At 42.9% G+C, this 18,773-nt stretch overlaps 1 protein-coding gene across 2 annotated transcripts in view; it reads right to left on the bottom strand.

Annotated features, from left to right (window-relative positions):
- Positions 1 to 18,773, bottom strand: part of MGAT4B (alpha-1,3-mannosyl-glycoprotein 4-beta-N-acetylglucosaminyltransferase B) — a 151,537-nt gene that overhangs the window by 19,232 nt on the left and 113,532 nt on the right. For both annotated transcript variants that reach the window (XM_053296451.1, XM_053296452.1), the window contains exons 6-10: positions 15,241 to 15,354; positions 14,974 to 15,049; positions 14,620 to 14,734; positions 12,702 to 12,832; positions 7,943 to 8,050 (exon numbers count right to left, since the gene is read on the bottom strand). In XM_053296451.1, coding sequence (XP_053152426.1) covers positions 7,943 to 8,050; positions 12,702 to 12,832; positions 14,620 to 14,734; positions 14,974 to 15,049; positions 15,241 to 15,354 — 544 coding nt within the window. The remainder of the gene's footprint in view (positions 1 to 7,942; positions 8,051 to 12,701; positions 12,833 to 14,619; positions 14,735 to 14,973; positions 15,050 to 15,240; positions 15,355 to 18,773) is intronic.

Genomic DNA, 18,773 nt, shown 5'->3' with positions numbered 1-18,773 from the left:
GTTGTTTGTAATCGCCATGACCCCACTTTCACAAATACTAAACAAAACAGGCCTCGGATACCAAACATCTAAAACATCAAGTCAAATCAACCATCTGCTGTACATGGACGATCTGAAGTTGTATGGAAAGTCCTAGTCAGAAATCGAATCACTGCTAAGCATTGTCCGTATATTCAGTAGCGATATAGCAATGGAGTCTGGACTAGACAAGTGTGCTGCATTAATAATGAACAGAGGGAAAATAAGAAAAACAGAAGGAATAGAACTGCCCAATGGAAGCAAGATCAAGAACCTGGAAGAGAAAGAACCTTACAAATACTTGGGCATTCTCCAGGCTGATAACATCGCACACACTGAAGTTAAAAGAAAAATGGGAAGTGACTACATCAGGAGAGTTAGAAAAATCCTCAAGTCCAAACTCAATGGCAGCAACACCATACAAGCCATAAACACCTGGGCTATACCTGTTATCAGATACACTGCAGGAATAATAGACTGGACCCAGGCAGAGCTAGAGACGCTAGATCGTAAGACCAGGAAAATCATGATCATCAATCATGCTCTGCACCCCCGCAGTGATGTCGATAGGCTATACCTCCCTCGCAGCTCAGGTGGAAGAGGAATGCTGCAAGTTCAACAGTAGAGGAGGAGAAAAGAGGCCTTGAAGAATATATCAAGGACAGTGAAAAAGATGCACTTCAAATGGTCAATAATGCGAAACTATTCAACACCAATGTAACAAAGCAGGCCTACAAGAAAGAACAAGTCCAAGAACCGAGCAGAAAAATGGAAAAATAAGCTCCTGCATGGTCAATATTTGCACAATATAAGTGGAAAATCAGACATCACCAAGACCTGGCAATGGCTTAAGAATGGCAACTTGAAGAAAGAAACAGAGGGTTTAATATTGGCTGCGCAAGAACAGGCACTAAGAACAAATGCAATAAGAGCAAATGTAGAAAAATCCACAACAAACAGCAAGTGCCGCCTTCGTAAAGCAGCAGATGAAACCGTGGACCACCTAATCAGCTGTTGTCAAAAGATCGCACAGACTAACTACAAACAAAGGCATGACAAAGTAGCAGGGATGATACACTGGAACATCTGCAAAAAATACAAGCTACCTGTAGCCAAACATTGGTGGGACCATAAAATTGAAAAAGTTGAAGAAAATGAAGATGTAAAAATATTATGGGACTTCCGACTACAAACAGACAAACATCTGCCACACAATACACCAGATATAACTGTAGTCAAGAAGAAAGAAAAACAAGTGAAAATAATCGACACAGCAATACCAGGGGATAGCAGAATAGAAGAAAAAGAAATAGAAAAAATCACCAAATACAAAGATCTACAAATTGAAATTGAAAGGCTGTGGCAGAAGACCAAAATAATCCCAGTGGTCATTGGCGCCCTGGGTGCAGTTCCAAAAGACCTTGAAGAGCACGTCAACACCATAGGGGCCACAGAAATCACCATCAGCCATTTACAAAAAGCAGTTTTACTGGGAACAGCCTATATTCTGCGACGATATCTATAACAACAGCAACAACATTGACAATAAAATTCAGCCATCCCAGGTCCTTGGGAAGGACTCAATGTCTGGATAAAACAAACCAGTCAATAACACCTGACTGACTGTGTAAAATAATAATAATACACATTCTATGTTAGGCTGCTGTTGGTGACTTTTCAGGAGTTTCGGTTGAGACAGAATACAGCAGCCTAGTCTCCCTGTGTTTTAGAGAGCAAACTAAACCAGTGCTACAATATCTGAATTCACTCCCACTTTCTTCCAGGAACAATGTAAGGTGCTAACTTCGTCTTTGGAAATCCACCATGATTCAGGACCTAAATACCCTGTAATAATTTGCTCTCCTTTGCACCATCATGATCAGTTGAGAGCACCGTGTCTTGACTGTACCATCCGTTTACCACGTTCAGATAGCAAATACATGTACAGATGCAATCTTGGCAACTGCTCCACAGTTCTGGAACTTCCTTTCCCTACAAGTCCATCAGGCCATATCCTGAACACTTTCAAGAACTAGTTAAAACACACACACACACACCCCAAACCTCTTCCTCTTTGGCCTGGCAACCAACTGTCAGAGTTATGCAGATATGCGCATTTTCAGTTTAACAGGATATTTTGTTTTCAGTGTGTGTGTTTTATGCCATACGTATTATTTAAAAAACTATTGCTACTGCCCATAGCTCTTGGGAAGAGGTGGGAGAGACACCAAACTAAAATAAATATTCCTTGAGATGTGGGTCTGCTCTGTTAAGCAAAAGTCACTTGCTAAAACTCAAAGTCACTTAGAAGTGAGCCAGAAGATTCAGGAATTTAAAACAAAACCCTACAAGAATCTGAACACAGGCACTTTGGAACAGTGCTGTTAGAGCCGATCCCAGCAGTATAAGCTTCAAATGGGTTGTGATGCCTAAGACTTTCTGAAACTCCTGCTCTGAGGCTTTAGAAACTGCTGCCACACACAGGTAGCAAACACTTCCTAGCCACTATTAATCAGAGTTGATAACTGCCATGCTCCAGTTCCCTCGTCTCCTGACCTGATGCCTCCCCCTTTCCTTCCAACCCATTAAAAATCCCCCCCCCGCGACTGTCAGCGAAGCATCCCTTCTCTCTCTGCAGAACAGCACAGCTGACCTCCTTTCCCCAGGGAATGCACCTGCATCTGAAGCACCTGCTTTTTCAGACTAAACTGCTATACAGATTCAGAAACCCATGGGACATACATATGTATCTGTCTGAGGCCTCAAGATGCAGCATGCATACGCACACACACAGGCATATACATACCTCCTGCCTACAGGTGAGCTCCTTAAAACAAGCAGAGACTGTAATTTGTTAATTCCAAATTTGTAATCTGGAACATAATTTTGTATTTGTTTTCAACCATGACATATGTTCATTTATATTTACTTAAAAACGTGGAATGTACAGAGTGTATTTGGCATAAAACAAGATATCCAATGAATCCCAAACTTTAAGCAAAAGCCAGCTTCCAGACCTTCTAAGTGGAGGGGGAGAGAGAGAGAGAGAGATACATATACAAAAAGAGATGACTGATTTAGGACTACCAGGGGCTGAGGCTTCAGTCTCTTTCAGTAGCATTATTTTGTGATATAAAACCTTAAAAGAAAAGAAACACACAGTAATTAAAGGCTGCCCCACTCCATGGGAACAGGAAATGACTCATCAGTAATCCCACTGCCACACTCAACAGCAAAAAAAAAAGGGGGGGGGAAGATGCAGAAGTGGCAAGTAGGAAACTTTTAATTAACACTTGCAAGTACAGTTGTGGAAAGGGACTTACTTCTGTGATGTAGACATCACAGGAGGATTCTGGCCATGAGGGAGAGCATTGCTGGATAATATAGGGCTATATTAAGCATTTAGTGGAACCTCAGTTTTAACTCTCCTTTCAGCTGATTGCGGGAAAGCAATATTTCAGCAGCTCTAAAGGACTCTATTTATTTATTACATTTCTATACCTCCCTATCCATTCAAAGGCTCTAGTGTGGAAGCAACGTGCACTATGGTCCGGAAGCTGGCTTTGGCTCAAAGTTTGGGGTTCACTGGATATCCTGTTCTGTGCCAAATACACTCTGTACACTCCTTGTTTTTAAGTTAATATAAATGTATATATAGAGAACATATGTCATGGTGGAAAACAAATACAAAATTACATTCCAGATTACAAATTTAGAATTAACAAATGTATAGGCATGTATGTACCTGTGTGCGTGTGCGCATGCGCACATACACACACTCTGCATCTTGATGCAGACAGATAAATACATATGTAGTCCCATGGGTTTCTGAATCTGTGTGGCAGTTTAGTTTAGTTTAAGCACCTTAAGGCTGTTTCTGCCCATCCCTTACTCTAGGCCCAATCTTTGCCTCAAAAACGGAAAAACTGTCCTTAGCAACAGGATGAATTATGCAAAATTAGATGGTGTCACACTTCTCCAAAAGGAACAGGTTCGCAGTCTGGGAGTACTTCTGGATCAACGTCTCTCCTTGGTTTCTCAGGCTGAGGCGGTGGCCAGGGGTGCTTTCTATCAGCTCCGGCTGATACGCCAGCTGCGCCCGTTTCTCGAGATCAATGACCTCAAAACAGTGGTACATTTGTTGGTAACCTCCAAACTGGACTTCTGTAATGCGCTCTACGTGGGGCTGCCTTTGTACGTAGTCCAGAAACTTCAGTTGGTTCAGAATGCGGCAGCCAGGTTGGTCTCTGGGTCATCTCGGAGAGACCACATTACTCCTTTGTTGATGGAGTTACACTGGCTGCCAATAGGTTTCCGGGCAAAATACAAAGTGCTAGTTATAACTTATAAAGCCCTAAACTGCTTAGGCCCTGGGTGTTTAAGAGAGTGTCTTCTTCGCTATGAGCCCCACCACCCATTGAGGTCACTTGAGTAGGTCCGTCTCCAGTTGCCGCCAACTCGTTTGGTGGCTACACAGAGACGGGCCTTCTCGGCTGCTGCCCCGAGATTGTGGAATGCGCTCCCTGCTGAGATACGATCCTCCTCATCTCTGGCAATTTTCAAAAACACCTGAAAACACATCTCTTCAACCAGGCTTTCTCAGCTTTTTAAAACTTGTTTTTAAATTGTTCTGATTATTTAATTGTTGTTTTACGATGTTTTTAATTGTTAATTATTGTTTTTATGCTTTATAATTTTTGTTTTAATTATTAACTGATTTTAATGTTGTTTTAATGTAAACCGCCCTGAGCCTTTTGGAAGGGCGGTATAAAAGTTTTAATAATAAATAAATAAATAATAATAAAATGCAGGCAGTTCCCAACTTACAACTGGGTTGTTTTCCAAAAGCTTGTTTGTAAGTTGGATGCTTGTAACTAGGGACACATATAGTTCCCCAGAGCGATGACTTGTTTATATGTACAGCTTGGCGTTTGTAAGTTGGGGATTTCCTTAACGTAATAAGTTATGGAGCTTTTTTTGTATGTACAGATGTTTGTAGCTCAGGGAATGCCTGTAACTGATCTTTAGGCCGATGAAAAAGTATTATTGTACTGGCCCTGTAGAGTTTGTTATAATGGCTCATTGATCTGATTTTGATCCACGTTAACTCATGTTTCCTTTGCGTGCACACATGTGTATATATGGTACAAAATCAATGCAGTGGAGTAATACACACACAACCCTCTACAGAGAGAAGTGCAATCAGGTGATCAACATATACAGTGGGGCACTTCAGAAAAACTGTTCAAGACTCCCTTCATCTCAGCCCTTCAGCTGAAAACAGCACTAAACCTGCAGCAAGGGCTGGGGATGCTGCGATCTCAGTTCCTAGGCTCCAGAGCTAAAGCAACAACCTCCCCACTTTGGAGAGACTCCTCCAGTTGCCTCTATATTGAGCAGGGCAGCCAGAACAAGAAGGGAAGTTGGCGGTTACGTCAATAAGGGGAGGGGCACAACCCTGGGTGAAGCGGAGCCTGCAATTGCACAGAGCTGGGTGCGAGTGATGCAAGAGGTATAGTGCCCAACACTATATTATCTAAATAAATTGCTAAGCAGGGTCTGCCCTGGTTTGAATTTGAATGGGAGACTACATGTGAGAACTGAGAGATATTCCCCTTAAGGGATGGGGTTGCTCTGGGAAGAACACCTGCCTGCTTGCCTGCAGAAGGTTCCAACTTCCCTCCCTGGTATCTCCAGATAGGGCTTGGGAGAGACTCCTGCCTGCAACCCTGGAAAAGCCACTGCCAGTCTGGGTAGACAATCCTGACCTAGAAGGACCAATGGTCTGACTCAGTATAAGGCAGCTTCCTATGTTCCTATATCAGTGCCAATTTCCAGTATTCCTTCATGCTCTAGAGACCAAACAACATAGCCCAGGATGGGGCAGGAGCAGGTTGTGAGGAACAAAGTAAAGGGGAGACACACCTACCCCAAGCATATATCTTGACCTTCTCCCTTTGAGGTTGTCATTCACTCTTATTGGGAAAGATGGCCTGGTTGCAGGGGCATATCTAGGGTGGGGCAGGCAGGGCACGTGCCCCGGGCGCCACTTGAAGAGGGGTGCCATTTTGTAAAATTATTTTTTTTTAAAAAAAGCTGCTGAAAACAAAATGGCCACCACGCATGCTCAAATGGCCTCTGTGAGGCCCTAGGCCATGCCAGGCCTTGCAGACCCTCCCCCTCACGGCGTTAAGGAAGCCCCCCGAAGGGGCTACAGGTAATTTTTTTAAAAAAATAAATAAATAATATAATACAAGACACTGTACACATATTCAGATTGGCTATGTACAGAGAATCAGGGCTTGTGAATACTGAGCTGAAGCTTATGAGCTAGGATTGTATTCATTTGCTCTTACTTTGCTTCTTGTGATAAGTGAGTTAAATGTGATGTCTTAATAATATGGCTATTAATGGTGAATTTGTCTTTGAATCAGTGTGAAATCCTTAGTATTAAGGCCCACTGGGAGTTTCTTGCTCTCTTTCTCTCATTTTAACTATCTTTCTGAAATACTAGAATGTATTCCAAGCAGTGACACAGTTTACTCTGCATATCCTTTAATTATTTTCAGAGTATCTGGGGAAAGTCAAATTCTCCATTGATTTTTAAAACTTATGTAATAGTGATGCTACAATGCATAGTACAGAATTAGACAGGCACTTCTCTTTAGTTTTCCAAGTACACCTCCACATAGTATTTGGGTATTTCATGAGCCCTAGCATACTGAAATTTGTAGTTTCCCAGCATTTTTGGGTCTGGCTAAGTCCACTGCTAAATAGTTTTTGAAATATTAAAAGATTAACAAGCTTGACTTGTATTTTTCAGCTGATATCATGGTAAAGTTATCTGAAAGATGGGTGTCAGACGTTTGGACAGGGGGCGCAATTTCAGTGCTTGCCCTAGGCACTATTTTCCCTAGATACGCCTCTGCCTGGTTGACATTGTTCCCGTACAAATGCATTACTGTATAAAGAGACACTGCATTCCTCCTGGATGTTTTTCATGCCTGGCTTTTAGTTCGCATCTCCTCTGGAATGGAGATGTGCATTCACATATCAGCCAGATTTACCTTGAAGTCCCTGCAAGCTATCAGGGAGCACTGCACACACAATTTTGGTTTTTAATGGTGCATTCGCGTGAAGCCCGATTTATATCCTGGGTAAAAAAAATCCACTTTTTGCATCATTTTGGGGGGCAACTGTGAAGTCTCAGCAAAGCCTCACAGAAAACCCACGGTAAAGCCTGCTGTCTGGGAAAGCTCCTGAGGCAAGCTGGATCCCAACATTCCACTACCTTCTAGCACATCCAAGAAACACAGCGCTGGACTCAGCTATACAGTTCCTCTTGGTTTTTATCGAGTCATCTGGAGGGAAAGTATTGCTCCACAGTAATGCATGGGAGACACAAGGGCTATTCACACGACCGCAGGGAAGGCAGGGTTCAACCTACCTTCCCCCCAGATGACAGCTCTGAGCCCATGGCACGCAAGCCATGCACCCACATGACCAGCGCTGCTCCCAGTAATGTGGGTAGACAGAGAATCCCACAGTACACTGTGCTCTGAGAAACTCTCCAAGGGACGTGCGTTCTAGGCGCCCGTCTCTGTGTTAGAGCGAGCAGTTTGCGTTGCATTGACACTTGATCCTGGGAGCTGGGTTAAGGGTGCATTTGCGCCCTTAACCTCAGGTAACAGCTGGGCTTCAGTGCTGGGTTTCGCGCTGAAGCACCACCAGGATCTGTGTGGATCCTGGTGGTTCTCATGGGCAGCCGTGTGCTTGCATGTTCATGTGAGTGAGGGAGCGATAATGAACTCTCCAGTTCTCAACAGGGGCTGCAACTAATAAACATATGACAGAAATATTATTGCTTCCATCACACACACATTTGACTTTTTGAATGTCCAGCGCGATGACCCTGCATACTCACTTTTAGCTTCTGTATTTTGCCAGCAAGGGAGGAGTGGGTTCCTACATGCTGGAAAAGCGAGGGCTTGAATCGGATCCTCAGATTTGCCTTCTGTCTGTCGCAGTGTTTCTGTAATAGCAGTAAGCACAGCAAGAACTCAGGGTTTCTGCTTCCAGTCTAGGAGGTTGAAGCATGAAGTGGAAAAAGACGATGGCGAAAAGCCTTCAGTGGAGCTTGACATTTAGGAGCACAATCATTTCCCAATCATACTTATTAAAACTGTTGGAGTTACAATCAACTGCTGCTGGACATCTCTACCTAGCAAAGCACCATTATTAGCCATAGCTATAATGAGGAATTTCCATGATCCAAATAAACTCTCCTGCCACTAGTGGAATTGAAAAAAGCAGATACACCCCAGTCATCACTTTGTATGTCGTGTGACTACAGTGTTCATTTTCTGGAGCCACAGAATCCCACCCAACACCTGAAGAAGCAAAACACTATACTCTGAGTATATTTACAAATTTGACCAACAAGGGAAAAATTTTGCCCATGCAGTTATTTTCTTACTATTATTTGCCCATGTATAGAAATATAATCAGGATGTGGGGTGAGGAACGAGAAATGGCAGATAGCGTGAAGATGGATATAACAATTTAGTAAGTGCAGTGGAAGTGGTTTGAACATACATTTGCTGCTTTGAAAACAAACATCTCAGAATGAAACAAGTGTGCATTCATATCACTTCCAGCATCTTTATATGAAAATGTTACATCTTTCTTCTTCAATCATATACCAATTGGTATGGATGGCACTACTCACTTCTAAAGGGACCACTGACATCGTCTAACTCATATTCCAATCTATTAATTGTTTTAAAAGTTCAGATGCTGGGCATGGATTGAGTTTAGCTGTCTAACTCAATTCTGGTGTCACGACTGGTGGGCTAATGTCCCTGGACAGATCAGAGTAGATGGACACTCAACTCCCCAAACTGCCTTCTTTAATTTGAATTTCAAGTGAGCTAGCCTGAGGGAAAGGAGATGGACAGGTTAGGATCTTACTAGGAAGGGAAACCACCCCCCCTCCCCACTCACATACTAGTTCCCTTGCTGAAGGCAGGGTTGTCCACCATTAGCTTTGGTAGTTGTTACATGCTTGGTTGCAAACATGGAGACTGAAGAGGAATGTACTGCTGACCAACAACTTGTGGGTCAGGGTATGAGGAGGGGAAGGGTCGGGGGGGGGTCTTGGGCATCTGGATGTTGCAAACTTCTGGCTGGCAGTTTCAAGGATGTGTAATTGATGCTGGATTAATTAAGCAGTTGTCAAAATAAAGAATGGCCTTCCTCCCTACTTGGTCTGTTCATAATCAAAATGCTATTTTATAGACTTCCTTTACAACTGCTTCATTTTCTTTCACACAGTAAACAGCAAAGGGGGCATCTTCTGTTTTCACACAGTTTGCAGGGGAAAAAAGGAAGAAAGGACGTTCAGCTAACTCCAGAGGACAAGAAGCTAAAGGCCCAGCTACATGCTAAGCATGTTGTTAGAGCCGACACACTTAACTTTTCTTCAATAAACAGAAGCTGTGGAGTGCAGGGCTCTGACCTGGATCAATGCTCAGTAGTGGCAAAGGGAGCTTTAAACCTTGGCCCCATCACAGTTCTGACTGGGACTGCACCACCCGTCCCATGGCTCCTGTTCAGGATTGAAAAGTTAAGCATGACAGCTTTAATGATGCACTTCGTGTAATGTGTAGTTGGGCCCTAAGTTTTTTGAATTTATTTATTTATTTTAGGTCTATGGCCCACCTCATGATTCAGAGAAAGAGAAAAACACACCTGAATGTGAAAGTGTCCAGATACATGCTGCACACAGGAGGAGAGTGATCAGCACAGAAGCATGACTGATAATGCTTAGCAAAGAAGCCCCTGAAGTGGGGATGTGCCCAGACCAATTTTTTTTTCATACCATCTTCTACCAATAGCCTTATGAGGAATCTGCATCTTATTCCCTGTCATCTGTGCTTCACTTTTGTTTCCCTTATTTAACCATGCAAAGATGAACCTCACTAAAGAGATTCACTTCTTTTCATGACTGGTCTTAGCATGGTCATGGTCTTTTCATGACTGCTTCTTGGCCACCACCCACCACACCTTTTTCATCACTGGAGCCATTTCTTTTTAAATTCTCCCCCTGCCCAAATGGAGGATTTGTGCCACTGAGCTAATTCACCTTGTTCATTTAACTTGCTAATTTCTTTTAGCAGACACTGAGCTTGCTTTAATGAGACTCACTATTTCATGAACTTTTCAAGGTCATTTCTCGCCCTAACTTGTATTTTATGAGGCAAACCGCAAACTTCTTAGGATGTGTAAGAGCACAATTGCACTATGTCAGCATTTGTTATGGGGGGGGAAATAAATCTAAGATCTGAGTCTCAAATTTTATGTGGAGGAAACATACAAACACTAAGATGACAAAGGAGAAAACAAAATGAAATGTGTCAAAAGGGCTGTCCATATATTACATCGTGCTTAAGGGTCTTTTTTTTAAAAAAAAACCTTCCCTCTTGTCACACATCACTTCATTTTTGTTCAAGACTGAATTCCTGCCAGTCACAACTTTGCTTCACTTTCTCACTTCTAGAGGTGCAACATACTTTATGGCTAGACCATGGGAGTGGGGCTGGATGTGTGGTGTTTTTAGCACCAAAAGATCCCAAGTGAAGCTTTAGCCAGAGTTTTTTTAAAAACTAGAAAAAGTTTGCAGACACCACAGTACTGTCTAGAAAATAAATGAAGTCTCCTTTGGCCAGCCTTTTAAGCAGGAGAAGTCCAACATTTTATGAAGGGTGATCTCCTGCTGTCCCAGTGGAACGGTCTGCCTAATATGCATCGCACGGGCCCCTTGCACCAGCCCTGTCTCGTGCACAGGCTGCTCTGCAAACACATGTGCACTACCTGCAGCACTTGGGATCGTGCCTGTTCCCCGCAACCCAGCTCCAAGTTAATCCCCTAAATCCAGTTCTCATTACTTTAGAAAATTAAAAACCAGGCTTCATGCGTGGGAGGATTCCTGAAGGCTGCTAGCAAAGAGCTTTCCCCATGAAGCGATATGAAGCGAAGCAGGACCCTGCAGTCAAGTGTGGCCCCATTTCCCCCCTTGCATCAGTCGCTGTGGCTGATGTAACCAATGAAAGCAGCTAACATCTAAACTCTGCTCTCAGACAGCAACATTCAGATAAGGCAAAGCATTTACCACAAAACCTCGGGTCAAGCAAGGAGACAAATCCTACAAGTTACCAATTGGATTCAACACAGGAGGATTTACAAAAAAAAAAAAAAGTCCCGTTTGTGCAGAGTTAATCATGCAAACAGTAGGAGAGGGAGCCAGAAATCCATGCAGGAACTAGGTTAAATTTTTAAATAGGCAGTGCTTCAGATGCTCTCAGGATCCCCTAGAAAGTGTTGGGTAGGAAGAGACAAATGAGTCTGGATGCACTCTGAAACACTGCTCTATTTCAAGTCTTTGTAAAGAAACAAGCACCAGCAACACAATGCACAATGCTCAACGTTGCCTACATCGGGAGGAGAGTGTCTGCCTTTTATTCCATAGGACTTGCAGACTGCCACACATGAGGCACTGCTGAAAAGCATCTGGGACAGAGGAACAACTGTGTGTCCACTACAAGCACATATTTCTCGGTGTTAACCATCCTGAGCCAGTTTTGGAAGGACGGTATAGAAATCAAATAAATAAATAAATGAATAAATAAATAAATAAATAAATAAAATTGTTCAGCCCATGCTGGTCCTTCAGCTTTCTACACTGGGGACAGAGGTAACTGAAGGCCCACAAGCGCAGTCCATTCTGAGCGAGGGTATTTTACTGTCTCAGTCAATCTGTATCAGAGAGGCAGACTTCTCCCCCTGGTGGCCAATATAGGTGGCTGCAGTTGCAAAGCAGTTCCAGCACTCCATTCAGCCACATCACATGCCCTGGACACCTGGCCTAGAGATAGCTGTTGCTGCTGTCTACTTACTAACCCAGAACACAGCCAGCAGCAACAGCGTTCCTCTGCAGGTCAAAAAACACCTTGCTTGCTCTGGTGACTGCTGCCCTTCCCTAAGCACATCTGCTCAGGGAAGTAATCGTGGTAGTTTTGCCAGAAAAGGCAACATGCTGCTGCTGAAGGTAGCTTGATACTGGGCGGGCGGGCAGGCAGGCATCCCTCTCGGAGCAATAAATCATCTTTCTTTCAAATGAACAAGTAATGGTACAATGTCACAGGCACAAGGCTTCTGCTGGATGGTTACCATCCCTCTAGCTACTTGAATGACTATTATGTCACTTGTGTTTTAATCGAGAGCACTTTGCCTCAAAGCAATGCAAACCCGCATTTGTCTCAGGAGCTCTCTTGTTGTGGGGCCACCTAAGCTCAGCATGCCAGTGAAGGAAGTCCTATGCTACTTGTGGTTTTCATCACCAATGAATTACAGTCCCTCCAAATAAACAATAACTTGGGGACCAGGAATGGGCTCACACATGCCTTGAATTTTTATCCTATAGGAGATTCTATCCTCTCTGAATAAAATGTTAGATTAAATATTGTGAATTAGAGTCACGATATTGAAGAATCTGTAGGCCTTTTTAAAACGTTCAGTGCAGGTACCCTTTCAGAATGCTGTATAGGTTTAAGGTAGCTATCATGAAATACACTTCTGCATGAGAATAAAATGAGGGAAATTCCTTTAAGAAGGTATTCACTTACTGCATCTTTCTCCGGGTTGCAGACTTTGACCCAGAGGATGTGATCAAGGAGCCAATCAATGGGTTTGTCCTTGTAGAACATGAGTATGAATTCCACAATCAGACTGAGATCCAGCGACTTGAACATCTTTCCTGAAAGCATATTTGAATGCAGAAGATAAAAAGGTAAGTCCAGTCAAGAAACTGACACAGTTCAACACTTCAGAAGGGAATCAGAATTAGAAACCAGATCAATAAAAGGGAACCAATCCCTTCCTTACTCTGAGCACTTCCCTAAGGACAAGAAATCATCTTGTAATGCACCCAACCTTCTGATGCTGAGTGAATTAGAATTCATTAGAATTCATTCAACCCTGACACATAGCTAGCAAATCACATACTGTTGTGACCTTTACATATGCTCTAAACCAGGGATGGCGAATTCTCTACTCCCAGGGCCATTCAGTTATCCAGGGAGTGGTTTGGGGACCTGAAGTATATTGTGCTGCATAGCCAACCCCTACACAGGAAATAAGACTCTGTTTTACCTCTTGGCAATAAAGGGCTTTACAGTTGTGAGGAGCCTATGCTCAGACACAGCCAAGGGTCATTATGAGCAAATCCAAAGAGATTAGCATTGAAAATGTACAACAGGTGTGTATCTCACAACTTTGGAAACAATTTTTAAAATATAAACAATTATATTTATTTTATGGCTGATCCATATGACTCCCACTCTCTGTTTTAAGATCTGCTGATGAGGTACTGCTCATGGCACCATATTTTGTGGCTGCAAGATTAGCATCCTCTCAGAGCAGTGCCTTTTCTACTGTGAAATTCCTTCCCCTGGATGGTCTATTTGGTCCAATTGCTTGCCTCATTACAGAAGCAGATTAAAATAGTTTTGTTCTGCCAGGTCTGCGAATGAGGCCTTTGTTCCCACATGTGCACCAAGGAATGGGTCACCCTCTTCTGGGTACTCCATCTTTGGAGGTGAGGCACATGGTGGTCAGGAAGATGGTTCCCTCAGCTGTGACACCTGGCCTGTTGAGTTATCTCTCCAGGGAGGCTGCCTGGTACCTACATTACTGTCCTTCAGGCACCATTTACCTTTTCGTTCTCCCATGTCCCCTAGAAACAACTGCTTCTAGTGCTGTTTTCTAATCTGCTGTAAGCTAAGTTTGTTGTATTTGTTATTGCTACTATTGTTGCTTTTTTATTTACTGTTTTTGTATTTAAATATAGAAACTTCGCGATAATGTATCTTAAAACAAACAAATAAAATCCCTCCTTTTAATTCTTGAATGAAATGAAGGCTCTGCAGCAGCAGCTACACTTGACAAGCGGTTTCCCAGACCATATTTTTTTAAAAAAGAAATAAACACTGCTGCCTGTGAAATTATCACACATGGATTGCCACATATGGCTTCCTGGTGTAGCTGCGCCAAATGCTCACAGAAACCATCTAACTAGTTGCCTGCCAACTGGGAGTGGTAGGAAGACAACTTCTATGATTTATCTGTCATAACTGAAAGATCACAGTGGTGTGACAACTATGTCTTCTCATCTCCACAGACAAGTATGTACAAGAATGACTTGTTTCTCTCAGCTTGTAACAGGATACTTGGCCTGTTTAACAAGGAACATTAATAAAACATCTCTGTCGCATCCAAATCAAAGGGAAATCAGAGACGGCTGGCCCTGTTGTGTGTTCTGAACTCCAGAGCGAGAGAGAATGCGAGAGAGAGCACATGGGCCCCTGGCACAGGGCTGTGGGCCATCTTTGTGTCAAAAGATGCATGACTCAGAACTCTGAAGTGCATTCTTGCCCCAGCAAACAGGGTTGACCACCGTGCTAACACACATGCCATTTAGCAGGACTGTTTCTCAAAGCAGGATGCAACTGAAGGCAAGTGTTCATGGGGAAGAGAGTCTGTTACCGATAAACCCGAGCTGTGAGAACTCCAGGATCATCCACTCCTCAGAGGGTTGCTGCAGAGCAAAGTTCTTCATTGTGCTGAGATAGTTTGGTTTCGCTACAATATCGTCTTCCAGCTACAAAACACAGAGAGATGTCAGTGCTCACGAAATGATCCAGCCCTTCTACAGAGAGGACTCTAAGAGCCAAATCAAGATAAGAGAACTAATAGCCCTGTCTAAACCAAGCACCCATTTCTCCACTTCTACAGTACAGGACTTACTTCTTGCATTTTGTCCAAAGACCCAGATGCAATGCTCCTCATAGACCAATGGAAATAGTATTCAGCATATCCTTTGGCCTGTGATAAACCTACCTGCACATAGTAAATGCCTTTGGACTGTGCATACATCATTAAAAAGCAGTAATCGAGGTTCTGTTTAGTCCGCCACCTATAAAATGAAGGAAGATTGCAATAGCATACGAGACAGAAAAGATGTTACACGGCTGAAAGACAACAAATGCTTCCTTTGGAGTAACACCACAAATTCAGCATCACCTTCAGAAACTAGAACCATGCTGGAGTTACTGTGCATGCATGGCTGTCATGCCAGTTTGGATGAATCAAGTTGCCAGGAATTACCTGACTCTTTCCTTGGGGTCACCAAAAGATTCTCGGAGGCGGGAGAAGTCTGGGTAGAAGTGTGGAGAAGGGGAAATGACTTCTAGAAGACCAGAATGTATTTCATTGGGGAACCTAAGAAAAAGAAAAGACAGAAGTATTCACTTGCTACAAAAAGGAGAACGCAATCTAACGCTAGTGATTAAGAGTCTAAAAGTCATGGCACACCACAGAGCCAGACAACATTAAAAGCTCTAGACAAAGTCACCACAGGAGCTTCTGAACTTTCAGGTCCTATTTTAAACAGAGGAACATCAGCAGGGGGATGTGTTGCCATTTTGAAAATCCTCTCCCCACTTGCATTTCTCCAACATATCACAGCAGCCAGAAGCTGAAGTGATATTTTGCAGCAGCACTCACATCTCCTTCTTACATACACATTGCTATTGAAAATGGCTCTAGAATGGTTTTTTAAATGTCAGCTTTATGGATTACATAGCGAGTACCCTGCTAATTGCAACACAAAGCCAAATGTAAGCTTCGTTCCTTCTTCAAGTACTATTCCATCATAACCCAAGAGCCCAGCCACTAAATGGCATCCTATCTGAGAGATTGTAAGGAAGACTTGCAAGTTGCATCGAGGAAATCTTAACCGAATGCATATACTAAGGACAAGGAGAAAAACCCTGTGTCAGCCTCTCCAAAGGGAATCAAGGCAAAAAACAAACACACACCTCAAGAGCCTTCTGGACTAGTACTGTCTTTCTTGTCCTCAGGACAGTCACCTCAAAGGGAAATTTGGGAGGCAAGGCACTGAGTATACCTTTGGGGGAAAACTGATCACTATATTTACATCTCAGCACATACATACCCGCACTACCAGGTCAGATCAACTAGAAAGACCAGGGCATTTTCTTCCTGTCCCTGTGTGCATGTTGGGGGATCATTTCCTTATGCTATCTTTTTGTTAGCCACCTTAAGATTCTATGATTTGGCAGTATATAAATGTGATAAATAAGAAAAATAATACATATTTGCTCTGTGAGCACATTATTAATATATCCGCTTACATATCATAATTGAAGACTTATTATTATTATTAGCATCATCATCATCAATTCGATTTCTATACCACCCTTCCAAAAATGGCTCAGGGCAGTTTACAGGCTGATTTCGGAAGTGGGAGTTTGATGGTCATGTCTTTGGACTGGATGATTGGACGGTTGCTTTCATCTCCTATTCTATGGATCCAAAAGTCTGAATGTCCTATTAATCACAAAACTCATCCATCAACAGGCCATTCAAGCACCTGCATCACACTCACTGGGTAAGGATGCTGGGTTTAATATATCTTCAGCTCTATCAAGTTACATTCAAAATATTTGACTGGGGAAGAATCAATGAACAGTTCAAGCATGCCTTAGAGAACTGTGTCTGCTTTAGCCTTCAAAAGACTCAGCAAAACTCAACATGGGGTTACAAAAAAACTTATCTGTACACATAATTATTTCAGTAGTTTACCAGTAGAATTCATTTACTGGTATAGTGGCAGAGTTCAAAGAGAAGCAAAGATTTCACAGAGCCAGCGTGAGCCATCTCAGATTGCAGATGGGATAGGCAGGGAAAACCAACCATATCAATATAGTTCACTCATGAACAGTTGTCCTCTTTCAGCAAGGCTATTTGAGGTTGCCTGCATTTAACTTGGCAAGAAGCAAATCAACTGAATGAACAATTTCATTCCATTAATAAAGCTCTAGTTTTCAGAGAACTAACAACATAGTTAAATATAATAGTTCAATTCTTTAAAAATATTTTGTGTGTTATGTGCAGGTGCAAAATCTAATTTAATCAACATTCTCTTGCAGAATGACACCACTTCATTTAGTCTCACAGTTCCTTAGAAGCACATCTGATATTTTGTGGTGTTTAAAATGGGTTTTTGTGTGTGTGTCAAGTCAAGCTACCTCAGTATTTTTTAACTAAGTTACAATTAAGGACAAGTTAAAGACTCATTATCAATGCAGAAACCTCATTTTGTTTAAATATATTTCACAAGGTTGCACAATTATACTAATGAATATTCAAAGTCCAATAAGTTCAGGGCTTTGTTCTCCATTGCCTCAATATAACACAGGATTAGCATATAAGCAGGCAGGTTCACCATTTGCCTCATAGTGAATCTTACCCTCTTGTTCCAGAGATTAGGAAAGAACAAGTAGAGAGATTCAGCCACAAACTAGTCTCTCTCTCTGTACATGTTTATAAAAATCAGATTTCCTGTTGACAACTTTGTGTGTGACTCTAAATTAATCTCCTTTCTACAATATTTGAACTGTAGCTTCTTATTGCCAATGCTGTCTCTCTAGATACTGGAGCAATTGCTTTTTCTTCTAAGCCATTTCAACTAAAGACTGCATTCCAGTCCCTGCGGTTTCCCCTTCTCACACACTACTCAATTTACAGGAACTAAAGTAAGTTATTTTAGTGAGGGTGCAGGAAAGCCATCACTAAGCTGATTAAAGGACAAGTTTGAGACACTTGACAGAGGGCTACTTTCTTAGACAAGGAAGCTTTCCACACGAGCCGTGTGGAGCGCCTAACCGGGATCTGCAGGGAGAGCGGGCTCGTCGCTTAGTAGACGAGCAGGGAGCCGCCATGGAGCCAGTAGGGGTGCGAGTGCACGGGGCATCCCGGGGAGTCCCCCTTGTTTTAGCCTCCCAGCAGGGACTCCTCATGAGTCGCTGTGGCACAAAGTGCTGCATCTCACAATCAGGTAAACGGGGTTAGCAGAGCGCGTGCTTCGCTAACCTTGTTGAAAGGGAGGGGTATTTTCGGAGGCTTGCTGCCGGAAGCTGCACACAGCCGGGAGAAACTGGGCTAGGCTGCCTTCGCCCGATTTCTCTGGGTCGTGGGAATAGCCTCAAGGGCTGTCAGTTTCATCAGGGTCCATTACACAATCAGGCCCCTAGTCTCTTGATAACTCTATTCTTGCCAGGAGCTGAAAGAAGACATGTGATCAAGCAGACTTTTTCACATGGTAAAAGCAAAGCAAATGGGCCCTCTTTCACCACTGAAGGCACAATGGCACCAACTTTGGCTATTACAGCAGTCCCTCATCATCTGCACATTGTGGAAGAGAACGTTATCCTTCCTCTCCCTGCAATCTTGATCCCAGCTGTTGCTATTAATAGGCAGCGTGCAGGAGCAGCAATAAACTCTGGGCCTTTTCCATTACCATTATCTTCTAAATCTTCTGTCCTCCGAGCTTGCTAATTCCTGCTCACCATCTCTTACAAGCCTGCTAATAATTAAAAACAATCCACCAGGGTCTCCTATCCAAATCCTTAAAAACAAACAAACCACCACCAAAAGAAACTGGAGCAGCCAATTGATGAGAAAGCCCTGGCATTGCAAACAGTGCAGGAGAGCTGCAAGACAGAAATCAACCGTTAAGTCAACAAGAAGCTCTGGAGAAATCAGAGACGCTGGCCTGAGGTGAGGTGGGAGAAGAGAAAAATATGACCTACTGTAGTAAAGGGCATCAGAGATAT

Source organism: Hemicordylus capensis, chromosome 2, assembly GCF_027244095.1.
Source record: "Hemicordylus capensis ecotype Gifberg chromosome 2, rHemCap1.1.pri, whole genome shotgun sequence".
Taxonomy (NCBI): Eukaryota; Metazoa; Chordata; class Lepidosauria; order Squamata; family Cordylidae; genus Hemicordylus; species Hemicordylus capensis.
Note: the sequence above shows the minus strand (reverse complement) of the source record. Positions and strands in the feature narration are given on the sequence as shown.